General features: G+C 41.4%; 1 protein-coding gene across 1 annotated transcript; it reads left to right on the top strand.

The window, feature by feature from the left end:
* Positions 1 to 1,546: 1,546 nt before the first annotated feature.
* znf608 (zinc finger protein 608) lies at positions 1,547 to 13,027 on the top strand (the record flags this gene model as incomplete). The annotated part of the gene is made up of 9 exons (XM_084176406.1): positions 1,547 to 1,921; positions 4,204 to 4,432; positions 6,717 to 6,804; positions 8,669 to 10,973; positions 11,363 to 11,765; positions 11,996 to 12,150; positions 12,404 to 12,551; positions 12,750 to 12,809; positions 13,008 to 13,027. Exons 1-9 carry the CDS (start codon positions 1,565 to 1,567, stop codon positions 13,025 to 13,027), a joined length of 3,765 nt encoding a protein of 1,254 aa, XP_084032532.1. The 5' UTR covers positions 1,547 to 1,564.
* Between the last annotated feature and the right edge of the window lie 6,303 nt (positions 13,028 to 19,330).

The raw sequence follows: 19,330 nt of genomic DNA, 5'->3' as shown, positions 1-19,330 counted from the left end.
AAAAAAATCAATAGTTTATTAGTGGTCTGACACAGTTGCTTGGATGCAAGGCTTGGCAGACAGAGGGGAATTATTGTCAAGTGGTTGGCCGGTCAATATGGTAGACTCAATATGACAATGGCATGAGGCACACTAGGGAGAGGTAACACCCTTTTTCCTGTAGTATACTCCTTTGGCCTTGTTTAAGTTAGAAGTCAATGGTTGGAAGTCTCACAAACAGAATTCTTCGCATGTCAGTGTCAACAGTGTAACATTTCATTTGTGTTACAATTGTAGCAGCCCTATCACAACCCCCAGTGTCCTCGTCAAGAGGTTAGGACCTCTTGATGTAATGGCTAAGGTGTTTGACTGACAGTTGCAGGACCCCCGGTTTCAAGTCCCATTCAGGAGACCCCCCAAATACGCTTACCCTGGCAAACCCAAGCTTACGGACCTTGAGATAGAGATATGGCATGAGATATTGAGCGGTGTTGCAATAATCGTTCACTTTTATTCACTATTAGTTCACATTTCTAATTCAAGGGATAGGGAACAATAGCAAAGCATGGCAGAAGTCTACCAGAAGACACAGAGCCCAACAAGCAACTAGACTGACCGACACAGGTGTGTTGAATCTTTATGAGCTTTGAGCTGTCCATTGGCCGTGTTGCTGAAATCGCTGATCTTTGTTTTGCCTAGCACTGACTGTGGTACTGTCCATGTTGCTGTAACATTATTTACGTGTGTGCTGGTTACATTGCACAACTTGGAGTTACCGTTAGATTGCCTTTATTTTATCTGCGGCCTTTCCTAAATAGTTGGAATAGGAACAGGGAATATAGCGACCTTAGTAGATCTTAGTAGACCTTAGCCTGTGACCTCTTGGTGTAATGGCTAAGGTACCCAGGTTTGAGACTCCATCGGGCTATGGCAGAATACATTGAGCAATTTTGCACAACAGCATGTGTCCTCATAGCCCCATGGGGTATATTACACCACAATAATTTAGGCTGTTTTTCTTAAATACTCTATTCATTAAAGGAGATATACTGTAAGTCTACACTGAACCAAAGGTAACCTACTGACACTTTATACAGGATAGAAGGCATGCAGGCTTATATTTAGTGAGCTCTCTTTAAATCTGACTATGCCTTCCTTTTGTGAAGTCAGGGGGTATCACCGTTTTTCTGTCATAATTCAAGTCAGTCAATTTCACAATAGAATAGACTGTTAACCAGCTAGGCTGACACGCAGCCTACCACTCCCGTCAGTGACTGCGGTTGGCAAATTTGAGAATTGACTTGAATGCTGATTTGGGGAGAGATCGACAAAGACGGGAGATTAGTGGATGTTTGAAATAAATAAAAAATGGGACGACGACGGATTGTGAGGAGCTGTCCAATTGTTCAAACGCACCTGCTTAATCAGACAGACTAACAATTCCCTCAGTTCAAAATCCAGGGACACTTCAGGAAGGAATCGAGGAAATACAGATTCAGAAGAAGCAAAACTTCTAAGGGTTCTGAGCCGTCGGTCCTCGCACTGTGTGGAATCGCTGAGAGGACGCCCCAGAGAGGCATTTGAAATGAATTCAGCACTGGGCCAGGCGGTCAGCAACCCAAAGTCGAGTGATGTAACCGCTTCATGCGCCAAAGGCAAAGAGGAAAAAAAGGGAAAAAATCTAATCAGAGGCTGGAAAAGGGAGAGGGATGCTTTCAGGACGAGGAAAGAGAAACATTATGGTCAAAGAAGTCCCATTATAAATTCTATACCTGACCATTTGTGCACCCTCGGAAGCAAAGAGAATCCGTGTCATTGTGCAGGGGGCGGAATGGAAGACATTACCAAAAGCGGTTTGGATTGTGGAATAAAGGGCAGCGCTATTGCTGTGAGGAAGAATGACGACACTGGCACAACCGCAAAGAAACAGAGAACAGAAAAGGTAAGCTTAATGCACGTTTTTAAAACATGTAGGCTACTGATCATTATCTTATTAGCTTAATTGTGGTGGAACAATATTTTAATATGAAAGGTAGGCTAACAGGATTATTTGGCAGATGTTTTATGCATGAGTAAGGTAGAAGCCTAATAGAGATACATTGCTATCATGGGAATCCTTTATGTGCTCAGAATACACACAGCTGTTCAAGAATGCAGTTCCAAGGGCCCTGGCCAGAACAACCCCCCCCCCCCAAAAAAAAAAATATAGGCTAAGAATGATAAACGAATAGATGTACAGTGATGTGGCTACAAAGACACTACCACATTTTTTATTTACAATATATTATGTTATTTACAATATGGACAATGGTTTAATAATTCATATAATGACATGGTACCCTAAGCACACAAGCAAGCATGCAAGCAGAGAGTTTTTGCATAGCTGTGACAAATGAAAGGCTATAACCAGATGTAAGCCTGGGGAATCAACATAATCTCAGACCCATCAGTTGTAGCCTAACCCGATTCGTTTGTTTTATTAGCATTTCCTCTATTTTGTTTAAAATATAACTGAAACTCCACAGCAAAAGGAAGGGAAGTTTTGTCAGATACTAATTTCTTATACTTATCCTGTAATTTATGGTTAATGTTAATGCTATTGGAGGCTATTGCCCAGCATTTATTGTTCTCAGGGAACAGTCCCACGCTCCCCACAATAATTTTTACCTGAGTCTTTTAATTTGATTTATCTTAAATTGCTTAGTAGGGACAACACGAAGTCCCAACCTGCATAGGCAGTTGTTGTTTTTTATACTGATTTAATCTCATTTGTTACAAGAGAGGACACCTGTCTTTCTTCATGACAGATGCCATCAGTAATCCGTGTTTTTCACTCAGCAGCAGGGGAAGTGGAGTGTGTGAACGGTAGCCATCTTTTCTCCTTGCTCTTGGCTATCAGCTCCTCACCGTGCTGCATATTAAAATCACACATAGCCTGTAACAATGAACGCTTGTGTTGCTTTTATGGTTACAAGACAAGGCATCCGTGAGGAAGAGAAGCCCTATGTTTTGACTTATCATTGTGGTCAATGTTTGAGACGTTTGTTGAGTGATTCTGTCTGATGGGAGGGAGGGTACAGGACTGTGGCATTGCATCTTGCAATCAAAGCAGGGGAGCATGCATCATTCTTTGTTTTTGTCCATTTATAGGTATCTGATCAGACACAAACAACCCTGTAGGAATGATTTCTCTTTCAAAAGATGTTATATGCATACATTAACATAACACATTTTCACAAACATGTTCATCCCTGCATACATTTTAGTCATTTAGCAGATGCTCTTATCCAGAGTGACTTACAGTTAGTTAGTGCATCATTTTTTTTTTTCATACTGGCCCCCCGTGGGAATCGAACCCACAACCCTGGCGTTGCAAACGCCATGCTCTACCAACTGAGCTACACGGGACTATACATACAAACCTAAATAGCAAAAAGGCATGAATGACAATTTCTTTGCAGTTACAACACAGAGCAATAGTATTGCTTGTGCTTTCTTATTTGTTTTTCAGGTCATGCAAAAATGTTATTTTCACAGAATATTTCACTAAACTGCTGAAATGTGTACAACACTGTTATTCAAAGATACATACATATTGTTTAGAGGATTAATTGTCAATAGCTGCTCGTATTTTATGGAATTACCAATAGGCTTTGAAAAACAACACTTTCCTTTGTTTATTACCATCCCTATGATGAAAATAGACATGAGATTATTTATGAATTGAAGGCCAGGTTGCTTAAAGGCCCAGTGCAGTCAAAATTCCGTTTTTCCTGTGTTTAGTATCATATTGTACAACAGCTGATGAATCTAACACTGTAAAGTGTGAAAAAATGTGATCAGTGTTATTTCCTGATAGTTGCTGGTTGAAAATACAATCTATACAGGACCTTCTAATCAGCCTGTTTGCATGGGTGGGAGTTTCGGCTTGCCTGGTGACATCACATATAACAAAGAGAGTTCTAAAGCTCTCTCCCAATAACAGCTAGTTTTACGTTTTCCCCTCCCCACTCAAACCACTCCAAGACAGTCCTAGTAAAATTATTGCTTGAAAAATAGTTTTTTGCAAAAAAGCTATATTTTATTTATTTATGGAAAACTATTACAGTAAGGTACTTAACTGTTACCAATAAATGATTTGATATTGATATAAAAACGGCTGCATTGGGCCTTTAAGTTGAAAAGTCAGAGGTGATATTTTACTCCTCCTCCTCCTTCCCATAGGTGGATTCAATGTTCACAGTGCCTGCACCCCCGCCACCCGGCCCTCAAAGCCCAATGTCCAATGCCCCCTTCTCTTCACCCATCGCAAAGCAGCTTCTGGTGAGGACCAGATCTATAGGAACCAACACCCAAGATGGAGGGCCAGATACTGATTCATGTCACCCTGGCCCTTGTCAGCCAGGAACCAGTGTCAACCTGGAGGGCATTGTGTGGCATGAGACTGAGGAAGGTGAGGATTCCATTCCTCCAGCTCTCCTACAATTTCAGCATTCCACCATATGGTTCAGCATGTACATGATTGACCATGAATGAAAGGCTGTACAGTCGTTTATATCAGTGGGCATAAGACAGTTTATTCAGCTGTAGTATTATTAACGGTAAGCCAGTATGAATAAATATGATCTGATCAAACGTAGGCCTTAGGCATGCAGAGATGTAAACATAACAGTATTTACAGCAGCCCAAAACTGAGAGGCTTGATTTAATCTACTTTACTGAAGAAAGCAACATTGCTGGCTCACTTGAGGACTAGAGTGTCACTTATAAAACTGAATTTTGCCTTTGCACACAAAGTGATTTGTGAGCTAGAAGATGCTTTTGTATTCAAGGCTGGTTTTAGTTAAATGATCTCTGCTGATGTAATAGTGTAACAGACCATGAGAGAATTCATCAGATGTGTGTTCTGTTTTTAAGAGGCCTAGTATTCCTGTAAAACTCGGATTTGAAGAGAAAGGCTGTTGCCGTCTTATTAGGAAGCTATGCCATGGGACCGCCCTAGTAAGACACCTTAGCGTTCGAGGGCTGCAGAGACGCCAAGTGCATATTGATTAGGCAAATGCTAATTGCAGACCACCATCTTAATATCCCCGACTGAGAGCTAAATTTTGATGAATGCATATCAAAATGCAATTGAGGGGTTTGATTATATTTTCAGGAATGTTGGTAAATTTATATTAATTGAAAAACACATCTTGTGAAAGAGAGAGCTATTTTTTTTATCTTACCATGACATGGGCTAGTGAAAAGACAGACATTATTTTGTTTTAAATACTGTATATTGCAATGCCATTTTATTTTAGAGACAAATAATATATATCCACCCCAAACAACAGAACTCCAATAGAAAAAGTATCCCGATTGGGTTTTAGACAGTTACATGTAATAAAGTATCAATCCATAAATATATACATATTTGTTTGATTTTGTTTCAACTATATTGTGCAAATATAACAGGCGATTTAGTGTATCCAGAGGATGAACAGTGTATACAATGTGTGCTTTCTTTTTGGACATTTAAGCAACTTTTGGAAAAATTGTATGGGGGTTTTACAGGTTTTTTTCATTAGGATAAATCAAGGGAAGCTTTTTGAATTTTATTATATACATTTTAGGGAAGGATTTAAGGAAGAATTAGGACATTGAAAGTCTTTCGCAATTAAGTTGCCGATCAAGGATGGATGGATTATTATTGTCTGAGTTACACAGCCCTCCAGGGGTTAGCCTGAATGAATAAAATAAGATTACATTCCTAAGTGTGGAAAAAATATTTAGAGAAACCTAACTTATGACTGAACAGACAAATATAATGGAAATGACTCACTTTTGCGGCAGCTGCGAAAACCATATGGAGCGTTCCATCCACCTGGACAATGGATATAGCGCATCTTTGGGAAACAACGAGTGTGCTGGATATCACGTTTGGCAATAAAACACATTTTAAAGCACACCTAAACTAAATATTTGAAAAGTTTGATAACGGCCATAATTCATACACATAGAAAGGGACCCATGAGCATTCATTTCAGACAAAAAAATGTAAATGTGAAAAATTGGCATTTATCATGTTTTGGAAATAAACACTTCAATTGCAGAGCTCATAAAAATTGTCACAGCAACAAAGAGATTTTGGTTTGCAGTTCACAGATTTTAGTGTTTACTTTCAAGAAAATGAGACAGAATCCAAATTAATTTATATGGCCATTTGCCAAGGCAAGATAAAGGTGTAAGATGCTTTCATACAAAATCACTTCTATAAAAGCATTTGAATATATTCGGCACAGTGAAATAATAATGCACAATAGCTATTTAATTCTTGATTATCTTGATTCTCGACTCTTGGTTGTCTTCACAGAGGGCGATTGGTTTTTAAAATATAGTTAATTCTTCATGTAGAAAACACAAAACTACATAATTCAGCCTTGTTGGTGTTGTGGTAAGAACAAGGCTGTGTCCCACATTGTACTCTATTCCCTATATAGTGCACTACATGTGCCCTGGTCAAAAATATTGCACCATATAGGGAATAGGGTGCCATTTGGGACGTAGACCAAGCCTCCATAAAAGCCACAAAAAGAGGATCCCATCTATCAGTCTGATGTAATTTCATCTGATGAAAAGTTATCACAATGCCATCATGGTTGTCTACTGCACCTCCATCCATGCCACAGTTCAAAGCACATCATTAGAAAATGTATTTAATGTAACATGCTCCTTTTTTGTTGTTTGAATTGTAGGTGTCCTTGTAGTCAACGTAACATGGAGAAAAAGAACCTATGTGGGGACTCTTTTGGACTGTACCAAGCATGACTGGGCACCACCCAGGTAATACTGATGGTAGACAGTAAATATTCATTATTTGTATAGTGTTGAAAAATAGTATATGAGTAGCCTATTTATGTTTTAGCCTTTTCTGTTGCCAAGAAAGCTGTCAGTGACTGTATTTCTTGCATGTCATTACCATTGTAAGTATTCAATAATGAGTAGTTACAGTGAGGGAAAAAAGTATTTGATCCCCTGCTGATTTTGTACGTTTGCCTACTGACAAAGACATGATCAGTCTATAATTTTAATGGTAGGATTATTTGAACAGTGAGAGACAGAATAACAAGAAACAAATCCAGAAAAACGCATGTCAAAAATGTTATAAATTGATTTGCATTTTAATGAGGGAAATAAGTATTTGACCCCTCTGCAAAACATGACTTAGTACTTGATGGCAAAACCCTTGTTGGCAATCACAGTGGTCAGATATTTCTTGTAGTTGGCCACCAGGTTTGCACACATCTCAGGAGGGATTTTGTCCCACTCCTCTTTGCAGATCTTCTCCAAGTCATTAAGGTTTTGAGGCTGACATTTGGCAACTCGAACCTTCAGCTCCCTCCACAGATTTTCTATGGGATTAAGGTCTGGAGACTGGCTAGGCAACTCCAGGACCTTAATGTGCTTCTTCTTGAGCCACTCCTTTGTTGCCTTGGCCGTGTGTTTTGGGTCATTGTCATGCTGGAATACCCATCCACGACCCATTTTCAATGCCCTGGCTGAGGGAAGGAGGTTCTCACCCAAGATTTTATGGTACATGGCCCCGTCCATCGTCCCTTTGATGCGGTGAAGTTGTCCTATCCCCTTAGCAGAAAAACACCCCCAAAGCATAATGTTTCTACCTCCATGTTTGACGGTGTGGATGGTGTTCTTGGGGTCATAGGCAGCATTCCTCCTCCTCCAAACACGGCGAGTTGAGTTGATGCCAAAGAGCTCGATTTTGGTCTCATCTGACCACAACACTTTCACCCAGTTCTCCTCTGAATCATTCAGATGTTCATTGGCAAACTTCAGACGGGCCTGTATATGTGCTTTCTTGAGCAGGGGGACCTTGCGGGCGCTGCAGGATTTCAGTCCTTCACGGCGTAGTGTGTTACCAATTGTTTTCTTGGTGACTATGGTCCCAGCTGCCTTGAGATCATTGACAAGATCCTCCAGTGTAGTTCTGGGCTGATTCCTCACCGTTCTCATGATCATTGCAACTCCACGAGGTGAGATCTTGCATGGAGCCCCAGGCCGAGGGAGATTGACAGTTCTTTTGTGTTTCTTCCATTTGCGAATAATCGCACCAACTGTTGTCACCTTCTCACCAAGCTGCTTGGCAATGGTCTTGTAGCCCATTCCAGCCTTGTGTAGGTCTACAATCTTGTCCCTGACATCCTTGGAGAGCTCTTTGGTCTTGGCCATGGTGAGAGTTTGGAATCTGATTGATTGATTGCGTCTGTGGACAGGTGTCTTTTATACAGGTAACAAGCTGAGATTAGGAGCACTCCCTTTAAGAGTGTGCTCCTAATCTCAGCTCGTTACCTGTATAAAAGACACCTGGGAGCCAGAAATCTTTCTGATTGAGAGGGGGTCAAATACTTATTTCCCTCATTAAAATGCAAATCAATTTATAACATTTTTGAAATGCATTTTTCTGGATTGTTTTGTTGTTATTCTGTCTCTCACTGTTCAAATAAACCTACCATTAAAATTATAGACTGATCATTTCTTTGTCAGTGGGCAAACGTACAAAATCAGCAGGGGATCAAATACTTTTTTCCCTCACTGTATATTTTGATAGATTTTATTTCCGTGTCATACACCAATTTTGTATAGATGTTTCTGTATGATTTACTATATATATATATATTTTTTCTTCTAGATTTTGTGAGTCACCATCCAGTGACTCTGATCTGGCAGGTGGCCGTGGCCGTGGTAAAAGGATGCGACTGGCCATTCCGGATCGACCCTGTGTTGAACCTGGGCTCGCCAAGGTCCGAGGGCTGCCACATAAGAGCCGTGGCGGGGGCATTCACAGCAAGAGCCGAAGAGGAAGCCTCAATCTGATCAATAACTGCAGAACACCCCCCTTTTTCACAGTTGAGGAGATCAAGCCAAACTCCATCCCATCTGGCAAGAGGAAAAACAAACCACCGGCTGATCTGGATTTGAGTTTAGTCGCAGATGACATGAAGAATGGAAACGGGAAGAGGATCCGTGCCAAGTCCCGGAGTGCTCCTTCCACGCCACAGGGAAAGTTGGATCCTACCTTTATGGATCCGGCATGCACCTCTCCCATACTGATAGACTGCCCCCATCCGAACTGTAACAAGAAATACAAGCATATCAATGGGCTGCGGTACCACCAGACACATGCACACTTAGATGTGGACCGGAAGCCAGAGTTTGAGGCTGAGAGTGAGGACAGACTGTCTGACTGTGAGGAGTCCCTCAGTAACATGACTTTCGACTGCTCCGAGATTACCAATAGCTCATCAAAGAAGCCCAGCCCTCTATATAAGGTTTCTACAATAGGGTCTCCAAAAAGCAGACGATTAATGTTCAATAGTGACCATAGTCCCATGGCAAATTCTAAAATGAGGAGGAATTCGTTGATCAAAGAGGGACTCATTGATGACTTGAGTAACTTACCAATCATCTCGAACATGACGGTGGTACTGGAAAATTGCCTTGTTACTGATAGGAACTCTTCTGTCGAGATGCCTAAGCTTGAAGCCGAGGGTTTGATCGATAAGAAGGGAGTGTGTGATAAAGGGAAAAAGGTTAATGGGAAAGTTGAGAAGTGTTCATCTAAATCTAGGACCAACAGGCCTATAGCTCCTGCTCCCCCGAAGCTGATTGCAATCCCCAACACTGTGTTCTCCACTAACACAACGGAGGCCAACACCCAGCAGTCCTCCCCATCAGCAGCTGTTGGTGTCACCACAACAAAGAACCTCTCACTTAAACCCATCAAGCCAAAGTTAAACATCATGATAGAGCCAAGTCTGGTGAAAACCCTAGTCACTTGCAAGGAGACTAGGAACAAAGAGAAACGAAGATTAAAAGACAAACACAATAAAGACACAAGGACCTCTAATGGCGATAGCATTCAGCTAAAGATGGAGGAGGGAAAGGTGGTGGGAAAAGAAACTTCTGGAAGCCTTCTAAAAGAGCACTTGAGCAAACAAGATGTCATGAACAGTCTAACGGAGTCTCAAGAGAGTAGAATGGCCAGCATCAGAGCTGAGGCAGACAAAGTGTACACATTCACTGACAACTCTCCTAGTCCTTCCATAGGTAGCTCTTCAAGACTGGACTGTGGCTCCCTTGAAAGTGGAGATGGCACCACCACCAAGACTAACAGCCCGGCATACTCAGACATATCGGATGCAGGTGATGATGGGGGTTCAGACTGCCGTTCAGACACAAGGTCCAAAAGTCCAAGGTCCATCTCAGCCTCTGAGATGAACTCAAACAACAATCCCAATCTAAATCCAAAGACTCCTCCAGCTGCATCTATTCCTGCAGGGCCTGTCAAAGACCCCCAGTCTCCTTTTTACCACGGATATGACCCCTACTATATCCAGAATTACATGCAGACCGGCCAGTCAAACACAGCTGCTTTCCATAAGACCTCCACCCCTCAAGACAGTAAATGCAAAAAGGAAGACTCAAAGGAGGGCAACGAGGGGAGAAACACCCCGGAATTCTTTGATTCGAAGAAGACCGATGTCATCAACTCAAGTTCGCAGTCCCAGCTTCAGATGGCTATGACACAAACACACACAGCCCTAGCCCAGTCCTTGTACTATGGCCAGTATGCACGAGGTCTTTACATGGATCAGAAACTCTTAATTGCATCCAAGTGCTGTGATCAGCAGCAAATCACCAAGCAGAGAGGAGGTCAAGCAAACCGAGAACAAGACGAGATGAAACACATGATAACCTCGACAGCTGTATTATCTAAGGGGACAGACTCTGTGAAAACGTGCTGTGCCAAACCTGGGCTCTCGTTTGCAGAAATGGATGAGCGACCACAGACTCTGACCACACAGCCACAAGGGAAGCCGATGCTCGTCAATATGACGGAAAACCAGGGACTTGTCAAAGACAGTGATGAAATGAAATCATCCATGAATCCAAATAATCAGACAGATCTGGACTCAAATGTATCATTTTCAAATGTAAGTTTTTCACTCTGTCTTTAGCTATTTGGATGTTAGTGTTTACGGCTGTTGTGAAGGTCAGATTGTCAGATTGTTGCAGTATGTAAACTTTTAGTACTTTTGCCTAATGTTTTCAAGAAGACAGATTAGGAAGATATGTTTTATTTTATCGGTCACATCTAAGATGGCCATACTACTAAAGGACGTACCCCAATTTTAGATGTAAATGTAAACATTTAACATAAGTAGCTAAGTAAGGAACATTTGAAAAGAAAAGTTGGTTTTGATATAAATGTTGAATTTGCATTTGATGGATTGACTTGTCAATTCATAAACTGGGATTACTGGTATTCAATTAAATATTAAGCAAAACCCATCACAAACAACACTTTTCCTCATCGATTTAGCATGCAGAAGTCCAATCCTGGTCCCGCCCGAATCAATCCAATAATGTGGAGCAGCAAAGTGAAGAGCTTAGCCAGAGCTCAGAGGAGTTAAATGCTGACAGGTCTAAGGAGTGGGAGATGCCCTCTGAGCCAGTGACAAAGTTGGGAGTAGAGCTCAAAAAGGCCATGAACCAGAACGCCACCACATCAGACATAGAGGACTGTGATAGGCTAGAGGAGCAGCAGCCAATAGGGCTCATGTCTGAGGACTCACAGAGTGCCAGGGTGGCCGTATCACCAGCGATGAACCACCAACAACAACCCTACATCCAGTACCAGCATTCCTACCAATACCTACAGATGCGTGACCCCAGCAACAACTCTTACAGGGTCAAGTCACCCACCCTGGTGCATAACTACCCACGTAAGTCTGTATGGTTTGAGAAATGATGAATACAATGGGCAATAGAAACTGAAATCGAGTTGTTTACGTTTTTTTTTTGTTGCTTCATCATACTTTGTGTATTCAAGATTTAGAATTATATCACGTGTTCAAGATTCATGCCAAGTTTGTGTCGTGTTAAAGAGATCGCTATTTGGCCCGACATTGTGACTGACTGTTTTCTAAATTGTGTTTTGTACTGTACATGTTAGGTTTCCACTATCCTCTCTATGGGAAAACAGCAGGCAGAGAAGAGTCGGATTTGACTCAGAACAGCCGTAGTGTGAGCAGTAAGCCAGCCAGTGAGTCTACTGCCCTTGAGCTTCTGCAGCACCACAATCTGCCATACCATGGCAAATCCCCTGCGGTGAGTGTCCATCAAGTATAGGCAGAATTGAGGCTGAAAATATAAAGCAAAAGGGAATCCATGAAATGAACATGCATCAGTTTATGGCGGAAGAGAGAGGAAATTGAAATTAGCATCTGTGAGATACTAGCCCTATTGCAAGTGTGATCTGTGACATGCTGTTGAAATTTTGATATTAGTGTGCAACACATAATGTATATACAGTCCTACAAAGACATATATTTGAGTAAGAAATACCCCTTTTTGTCAATAGACTGGTGAGAAAGGATCCCTTGAAGGAGAGAGAGAGCCAGACCAGAAGAGGAACCATGTTCCCTTTGCCAGGCACCTTCACACTCATCATCATACACATCTTGGTATGAGCTACCCGCTCATGTCTGGGCAGTACGATCTTTTCCAAGGTAAACAAAAGTTTCCTGAATTATTGAAATGTAACGTGAAAATATATGTTTATGTGAAAATATTATATATTTCATTTCTAAAAACAAAAAGTCAGTGATTGAGAGGAAGGCATGCTTATTATGTCCATCATATCTTTACCTATACTAAAGCACAACAGTTCATTAGATATAGCTAGATCTCTCATCTCTCTTTTGAAGGGATAAGCTCTAGAGCCCTGGTTTCCAGCCAGCAGGTGTTGGCACACTCATCTTCAACTGGTATGTCCTCTTGGTTGGCCAATCCATACCCTCTCTATGACAGGCCTGTTGTTTGATCCTTTTGTCAAAAGAGAAAAGGATCAGTTCTGAATAATGACATGAGGTCGATTTAGCAAACTTTATTCAATTATCTTTATTGTGAGAGGTAGGTATTGTATATGAAATCAAATAAGATGTTCATGATCTCTGCTTCTACAGATAATGAAGGGAAGAAGTAAAACCATGTGACTGGCTCACATGAGGATAAGAAGATTTACAGGCATCAATTCCATGGTGTTATATTCATAGCCTCTATGGGAGGCAGAGACCAATTTCATTTGCGATTTAGTCAATATTTTATAAGGGTCACAGAGTAGTGGTATTGTAATATTGGTGGAGATATGTATCAAGTAACAAGACTTTGAAGTATTTTGCATTTGGATGCCTGTCTGAAAACACACGTGACAAAACCCATAGTGTCATAGAATCAGACATAAATTGCAGTGCTACAAAGTTTATATGCACATGTATCGTAGTGTAATCATATGGTTGAATGTACTGAAATGTATAAAATCCCGATGTTTTTTCCATTGGGAAACTGCAGTTGAAGTGCAAGAGTCTATAAAGTGGTCCTCCCAGTATTACTTAATTACATTTGCATACTGACTGTAGCCACGTGTTGATTGTATTGTCTTGTGTGAGAGTAAATCTTCACATTTTACCAGTGCCATAGAATTGTGGTGTATATATTCTGTATAGTTACATGGCATAGTATTAAATGCTTATTATTTATGTTGGTTTTAATTTCAATGCATTGTATTGTGATTTACATTACAGCACATTACTTGCATAGTTCCAGTGGTTGTTCTATCACTTGAATAGTGCTATAAACTCTGTTTACAAGTATTGACATCTCTGGAGAAACTCTTCAATGAAGTTGCATGATCAGTGTAATTCACACAGTGTATCAAGTTACTTTGGAATCAATTAAACATTGAAACTGCTGTTGCTTTTTTTTAATACTGTTTATGCCTTAATTAATATGTCTGGCAATCAGAATTAAAGGAAAGGGTGTTTATATACATGATGTGTTCTGTCTATTTTGTCCTTTATAATACTGATATACTCTCTTCCAGGGAAAAATCTTCCACATACAGTGAGGGAAAAAAGTATTTGAACCCCTGCTGATTTTGTACGTTTGCCCACTGACAAAGAAATGATCAGTCTATAATTTTAATGGTAGGTTTATTTGAACAGTGAGAGATCAGAATGACAACAAAAATATCCAGGAAAACGCATGTCAAAAATATTATAAATTGATTTGCATAAATTGATTTCTGGCTCCCAGGTGTCTTTTATACAGGTAACGAGCTGAGATTAGGAGCACACGCTTAAAGGGAGTGCTCCTAATCTCAGCTTGTTACCTGTATAAAAGACACCTGTCCACAGAAGCAATCAATCAATTAGATTCCAAACTCTCCACCATGGTCAAGACCAAAGAGCTCTCCAAGGATGTCAGGGACAAGATTGTAGACCTACACAAGGCTGGAATGGGCTACAAGACTATCGCCAAGCAGCTTGGTGAGAAGGTGACAACAGTTGGTGCGATTATTCGCAAATGGAAGAAACACAAAATAACTGTCAATCTCCCTCGGCCTGGGGCTCCATGCAAGATCTCACCTCGTGGAGTTGCAATGATCATGAGAACGGTGAGGAATCAGCCCAGAACTACAAGGGAGGATCTTGTCAATGATCTCAAGGCAGCTGGGACCATAGTCACCAAGAAAACAATTGGTAACACACTACGCCGTGAAGGACTGAAATCCTGCAGCACCCGCAAGGTCCCCCTGCTCAAGAAAGCACATATACAGGGCCGTCTGAAGTTTGCCAATGAACATCTGAATGATTCAGAGGAGAACTGGGTGAAAGTGTTGTGGTCAGATAAGACCAAAATCGAGCTCTTTGGCGTCAACTCAACTCGCCGTGTTTGGAGGAGGAGGAATGCTGCCTATGACCCCAAGAACACCATCCACACCGTCAAACATGGAGGTGGAAACATTATGCTTTGGGGGTGTTTTTCTGCTAAGGGGACAGGACAACTTCACCGCATCAAAGGGACGAGGGACGGGGCCATGTACCATAAAATCTTGGGTGAGAACCTCCTTCCCTCAGCCAGGGCATTGAAAATGGGTCGTGGATGGGTATTCCAGCATGACAATGACCCAAAACACACGGCCAAGGCAACAAAGGAGTGGCTCAAGAAGAAGCACATTAAAAGGTCCTGGAGTGGCCTAGCCAGTCTCCAGACCTTAATCCCATAGAAAATCTGTGGAGGGAGCTGAAGGTTCGAGTTGCCAAACGTCAGCCTCGAAACCTTAATGACTTGGAGAAGATCTGCAAAGAGGAGTGGGACAAAATCAGTCGTGAGATGTGTGCAAACCTGGTGGCCAATTACAAGAAACATCTGACCTCTGTGATTGCCAACAAGGGTTTTGTACTAAGTCATGTTTTGCAGAGGGGTCAAGTACTTATTTCCCTCATTAAAATGCAAATCAGTTTTATAACATTTCTGACATGCGTTTTTCTGGATTTTTTTGTTGTTATTCTGTCTCTCACTGTTCAAATAAACCTACCATTAAAATTATAGACTGATCATGTCTTTGTCAGTGGGCAAACATACACACAACCAAGCCTATATGAAAATTGCTAAAAAGCAACAAATTTGAAGTTTTGGAATGGCCTCGTCAAAGTCCAGACCTAATCCCAACTGAGATGTTGTGGCAGGACTTGAAATGAGCAGTTCATGCTTGAAAACCCACACATTACTGAGTTAAAGCAGTTCTGCATGGAAGAGTGGGCCAAAATTCCTCCACAGCGACGTGAGAGACTGATCAACAACTACAGGAAGCATTTGGTTGGAGTCATTGCAGCTAAAGGTGGCACAACCAGTTATTGAGTGTAAGGGGCAATTACTTTTTCACACAGGGGAATTGAGTGTTGCATAACTTTGTTTATGAAATTAATATGTAATTGTTGTGTAATTTGTTCACTTATGTTCCCTTTATCTAATATTAGGTTTTGGTTGAAGATCTGATAACATTCAATATCACAAATATGCAAATGTAGAGAAAATTAGAAAGGGGGCAAATACTTTTTCATAGCACTATATATGGAAATATAATGTAATTCAACTCATACCAATGAAACATACACTACCGATCAAAAGTTTTAGAACACCTACTCATGCAACGTTTTTTATTTATTTTTTAAACTATTTTCTACATTGTAGAATAATAGTGAAGACATCAAAACTATGAAATAACACATATGGAATCATGTAGTAACCAAAAAAGTGTTAAACAAATCAAAAATATTTTATATTTGAGATTATTCAAATAGCCACCCTTTGCGTTGATGACAGCTTTGCACACTCTTGGCATTCTCTCAACCAGCTTCATGAGGTAGTCACCTGGAATGCATTTCAATTAACAGGTGTGCCTTCTTAAAGCGTTTGAGCCAATCAGGTGTGTTGTGACAAGGTAGGGGGGTATACAGAAGATAGCCCTATTTGGTAAAAGACCAAGTCCATATTATGGCAAGAACAGCTCAAATAAGCAAAGAGAAATGACAGTCCATCATTACTTTAAGACAGGAAGGTCAGTCAATACGGAACATTTCAAGAACTTAAAAAGTTTCTTTAAGTGCAGTCACCAAAACCATCAAGCACTATGATGAAACTGGCTCTCATGAGGACCGCCATAGGAATGGAAGACCCAGAGTTACCTCTGCTGCAGAGGATAAGTTCATAAGAGTTACCAGCCTCAGAAATTGCAGCCCAAATAAATGCTTCACAGAGTTCAAGTAACAGACACATCTCAACATCAACTGTTCAGAAGAGACTGTGTGAATCAGGCCTTCATGGTCGAATTGCTGCAAAGAAACCACTACTAAAGGACACCAATAATAAGAAGAGACTTGGTTGGGCCAAGGATATTTGTCCTTTGGTCTGGAGTCCAAATATGAGATTTTTGGTTCCAACCGCCGTGTCTTTGTGAGACGTGGTGTGGATGAACGGATGATCTCCGCATGTATATTTCCCACCTTAGAGCATAGAGGAGGAGGTGTTATGGTGTGGGGGTGCTTTGCTGGTGACACTGTCTGTGATTTATTTAGATTTCAAGGCACACTTAACCAGCATGGCTACTACAGCATTCTGCAGCGATACGCCATCCCACCCCATAGGAGAACCCTTTGAAGAACCCTTTTTGGTTAAAGGTACAACCCCTTTGGTTCCAGTTCTTTCATTTTTTGTATTCCTTGTCCTAAAATCAGTCCATGCGAGTTAATAATAATACTACCATCACCAAAGATGAAAACAACAAAGTACAGGAAGCACTCTAATTGATGGCTGGGGTACACAGGTGATTAAAGGAAAGGTTTTGATTGGTGGGAAGGGTGTACACAGGGGTGAGGGGCCAGGTAGATGGTGTTCCTAAGAACAGCAGCAGGGTCAGCTCCACTCCACACTGACTGAGCATTGGGGGCATCATGCAGACAAAGAACAGCTTCACTGCGCACCTCATCACTCTCACAGCTCTCTCAGAGTGGGTAAAGACAGAGGCGTCATGCCCATAGGGGGCACAAGGGCACATTTAGGTCCTGTCAGTTATTTGTTTTATTTTAAATTAATTACTAAACTTCATTAATTCTCCGACTTACCTTTCCATCTACTTTGTGCATGACACAAGTACTTTTTCCAACAATTGTTTACAGACAGATTATTTCACTTATAATTCACTGTATCACAATTCCAGTGGATCAGAAGTTTACATACACTGAGTTGACTGTGCCTTTAAACAGCTTGGAAAATTCCAGAAAATGATGTCATGGCTTTAGAAGCTTCTGATAGGCTAATTGACATCATTTGAGTCAATTGGAGGTGTACCTGTGGATGTATTTCAAGGCCTACCTTCAAACTCAGTGCCTCTTTGCTTGACATCATGAGAAAATCAAAAGAAGTCAGCCAAGACCTCAGAAAAAAAATGTAGACCTCCACGAATCTGGTTCATCCTTGGGAGCAATTTCCAAATGCCTGACGGTACCACGTTCATCTGTACAAACAATAGTACGCAAGTATAAACACCATGGGACCACGCAGCCATCATACCGTTTAGGAAGGAGACACATTCTTTCTCCTAGAGATGAACGTACTTTGGTGCGAAAAGTGCAAATCAATCCCAGAACAACAGTAAAGGACCTTGTGAAGATGCTGGAGGAAATAGGTACAAAAGTATCTATTTCCACAGTAAAACGAGTCCTATATCGACATAACCTGAAAGGCTCAGAAAGGAAGAAGCCACTGCTCCAAAACCGCCATAAGAAAGCCAGACTATGGCTTGCAACTGCACATGGGGACAAATATCATACTTTTTGGAGAAATGTCCTCTGGTCTGATGAAACAAAAATAGAACTGTTTGGCCATAATGACCATCGTTTTGTTTGGAGGAAACTGGGGGATGCTTGCAAGCCGAGGAACACCATCCCAACAGTGAAGCACGGGGGTGGCAGCATCATGCTGTTGGGGTGATTTGCTGCAGGAGGGACTGGTGCACTTCACAAAATAGATGGCATCATGAGGAAGGAAAATGATGTGGATATATTGAAGCAACATCTCAAGACATCAGTCAGGAAGTTAAATCTTGGTCGCAAATGGGTCTTCCAAATGGACAATGACCCCAAGCATACTTCCAAAGTTGTGGCAAAATGGCTTAAGGACAACAAGTCAAGGTATTGGAGTGGCCATCACAAAGCCCTGACCTCAATCCTATAGAACATTTGTGGGCAGAACTGAAAAAGCGTGTGCGAGCAAGGAGGCCTACAAACCTGATTCAGTTACACCATCTCTGTCAGGAGGAATGGGCCAAAATTCACCCAACTTATTGTGGGAAGCTTGTGGAAGGCTACCCGAAACGTTTGACCCAAGTTAAACAATTTAAAGGCAATGCTACCCAATACTAATTGAGTGTATGTAAACTTCTGACCCACTGGGAATGTGATGAAAGAAATAAAAGCTGAAATAAATAATTATTTCTACTATTATTCTGACATTTCACATTCTTAAAATAAAGTGGTGATCCTAACTGACCTAAAACAGTGATTTTTTTACTAGGATTAAATGTCAGGAATTGTGAAAAACTGAGTTTAAATGTATTTGGCTGAGGTGTATGAGAACCCACTCCACTGAAGCCCCGTTGATGTGGATGGGGGCGTGCTCGCCCCACCCCACCGTTTTCCTGTAGTTCACGATCAGGTCCTTGGTCTTACTGACGTTGAGGGAGAGGTTGTTGTTCTGGCACCACACTGCCAGGTCTCTGACCTCCTCCCTGTCTCATTGTCGCCGGTGATCAGGCCTACTACCGTCGTGTCATCAGCAAACTTGATGATGGTGTTGGAGTTGAGCGTGGCCACGCAGTCGTGAGTGAACAGAGAGTACAGGAGGGAACTAAGCACACACCCCTGTGGGGCCCCCATGTTGAGGGTCA

The sequence above is a fragment of the Coregonus lavaretus genome (assembly GCF_964263955.1).
Source record: "Coregonus lavaretus genome assembly, chromosome: 14".
Classification (NCBI taxonomy): domain Eukaryota; kingdom Metazoa; phylum Chordata; class Actinopteri; order Salmoniformes; family Salmonidae; genus Coregonus; species Coregonus lavaretus.
The sequence above is the reverse complement of the archived record's forward strand: the minus strand, read 5'-3'. Positions and strand labels throughout refer to the sequence as shown.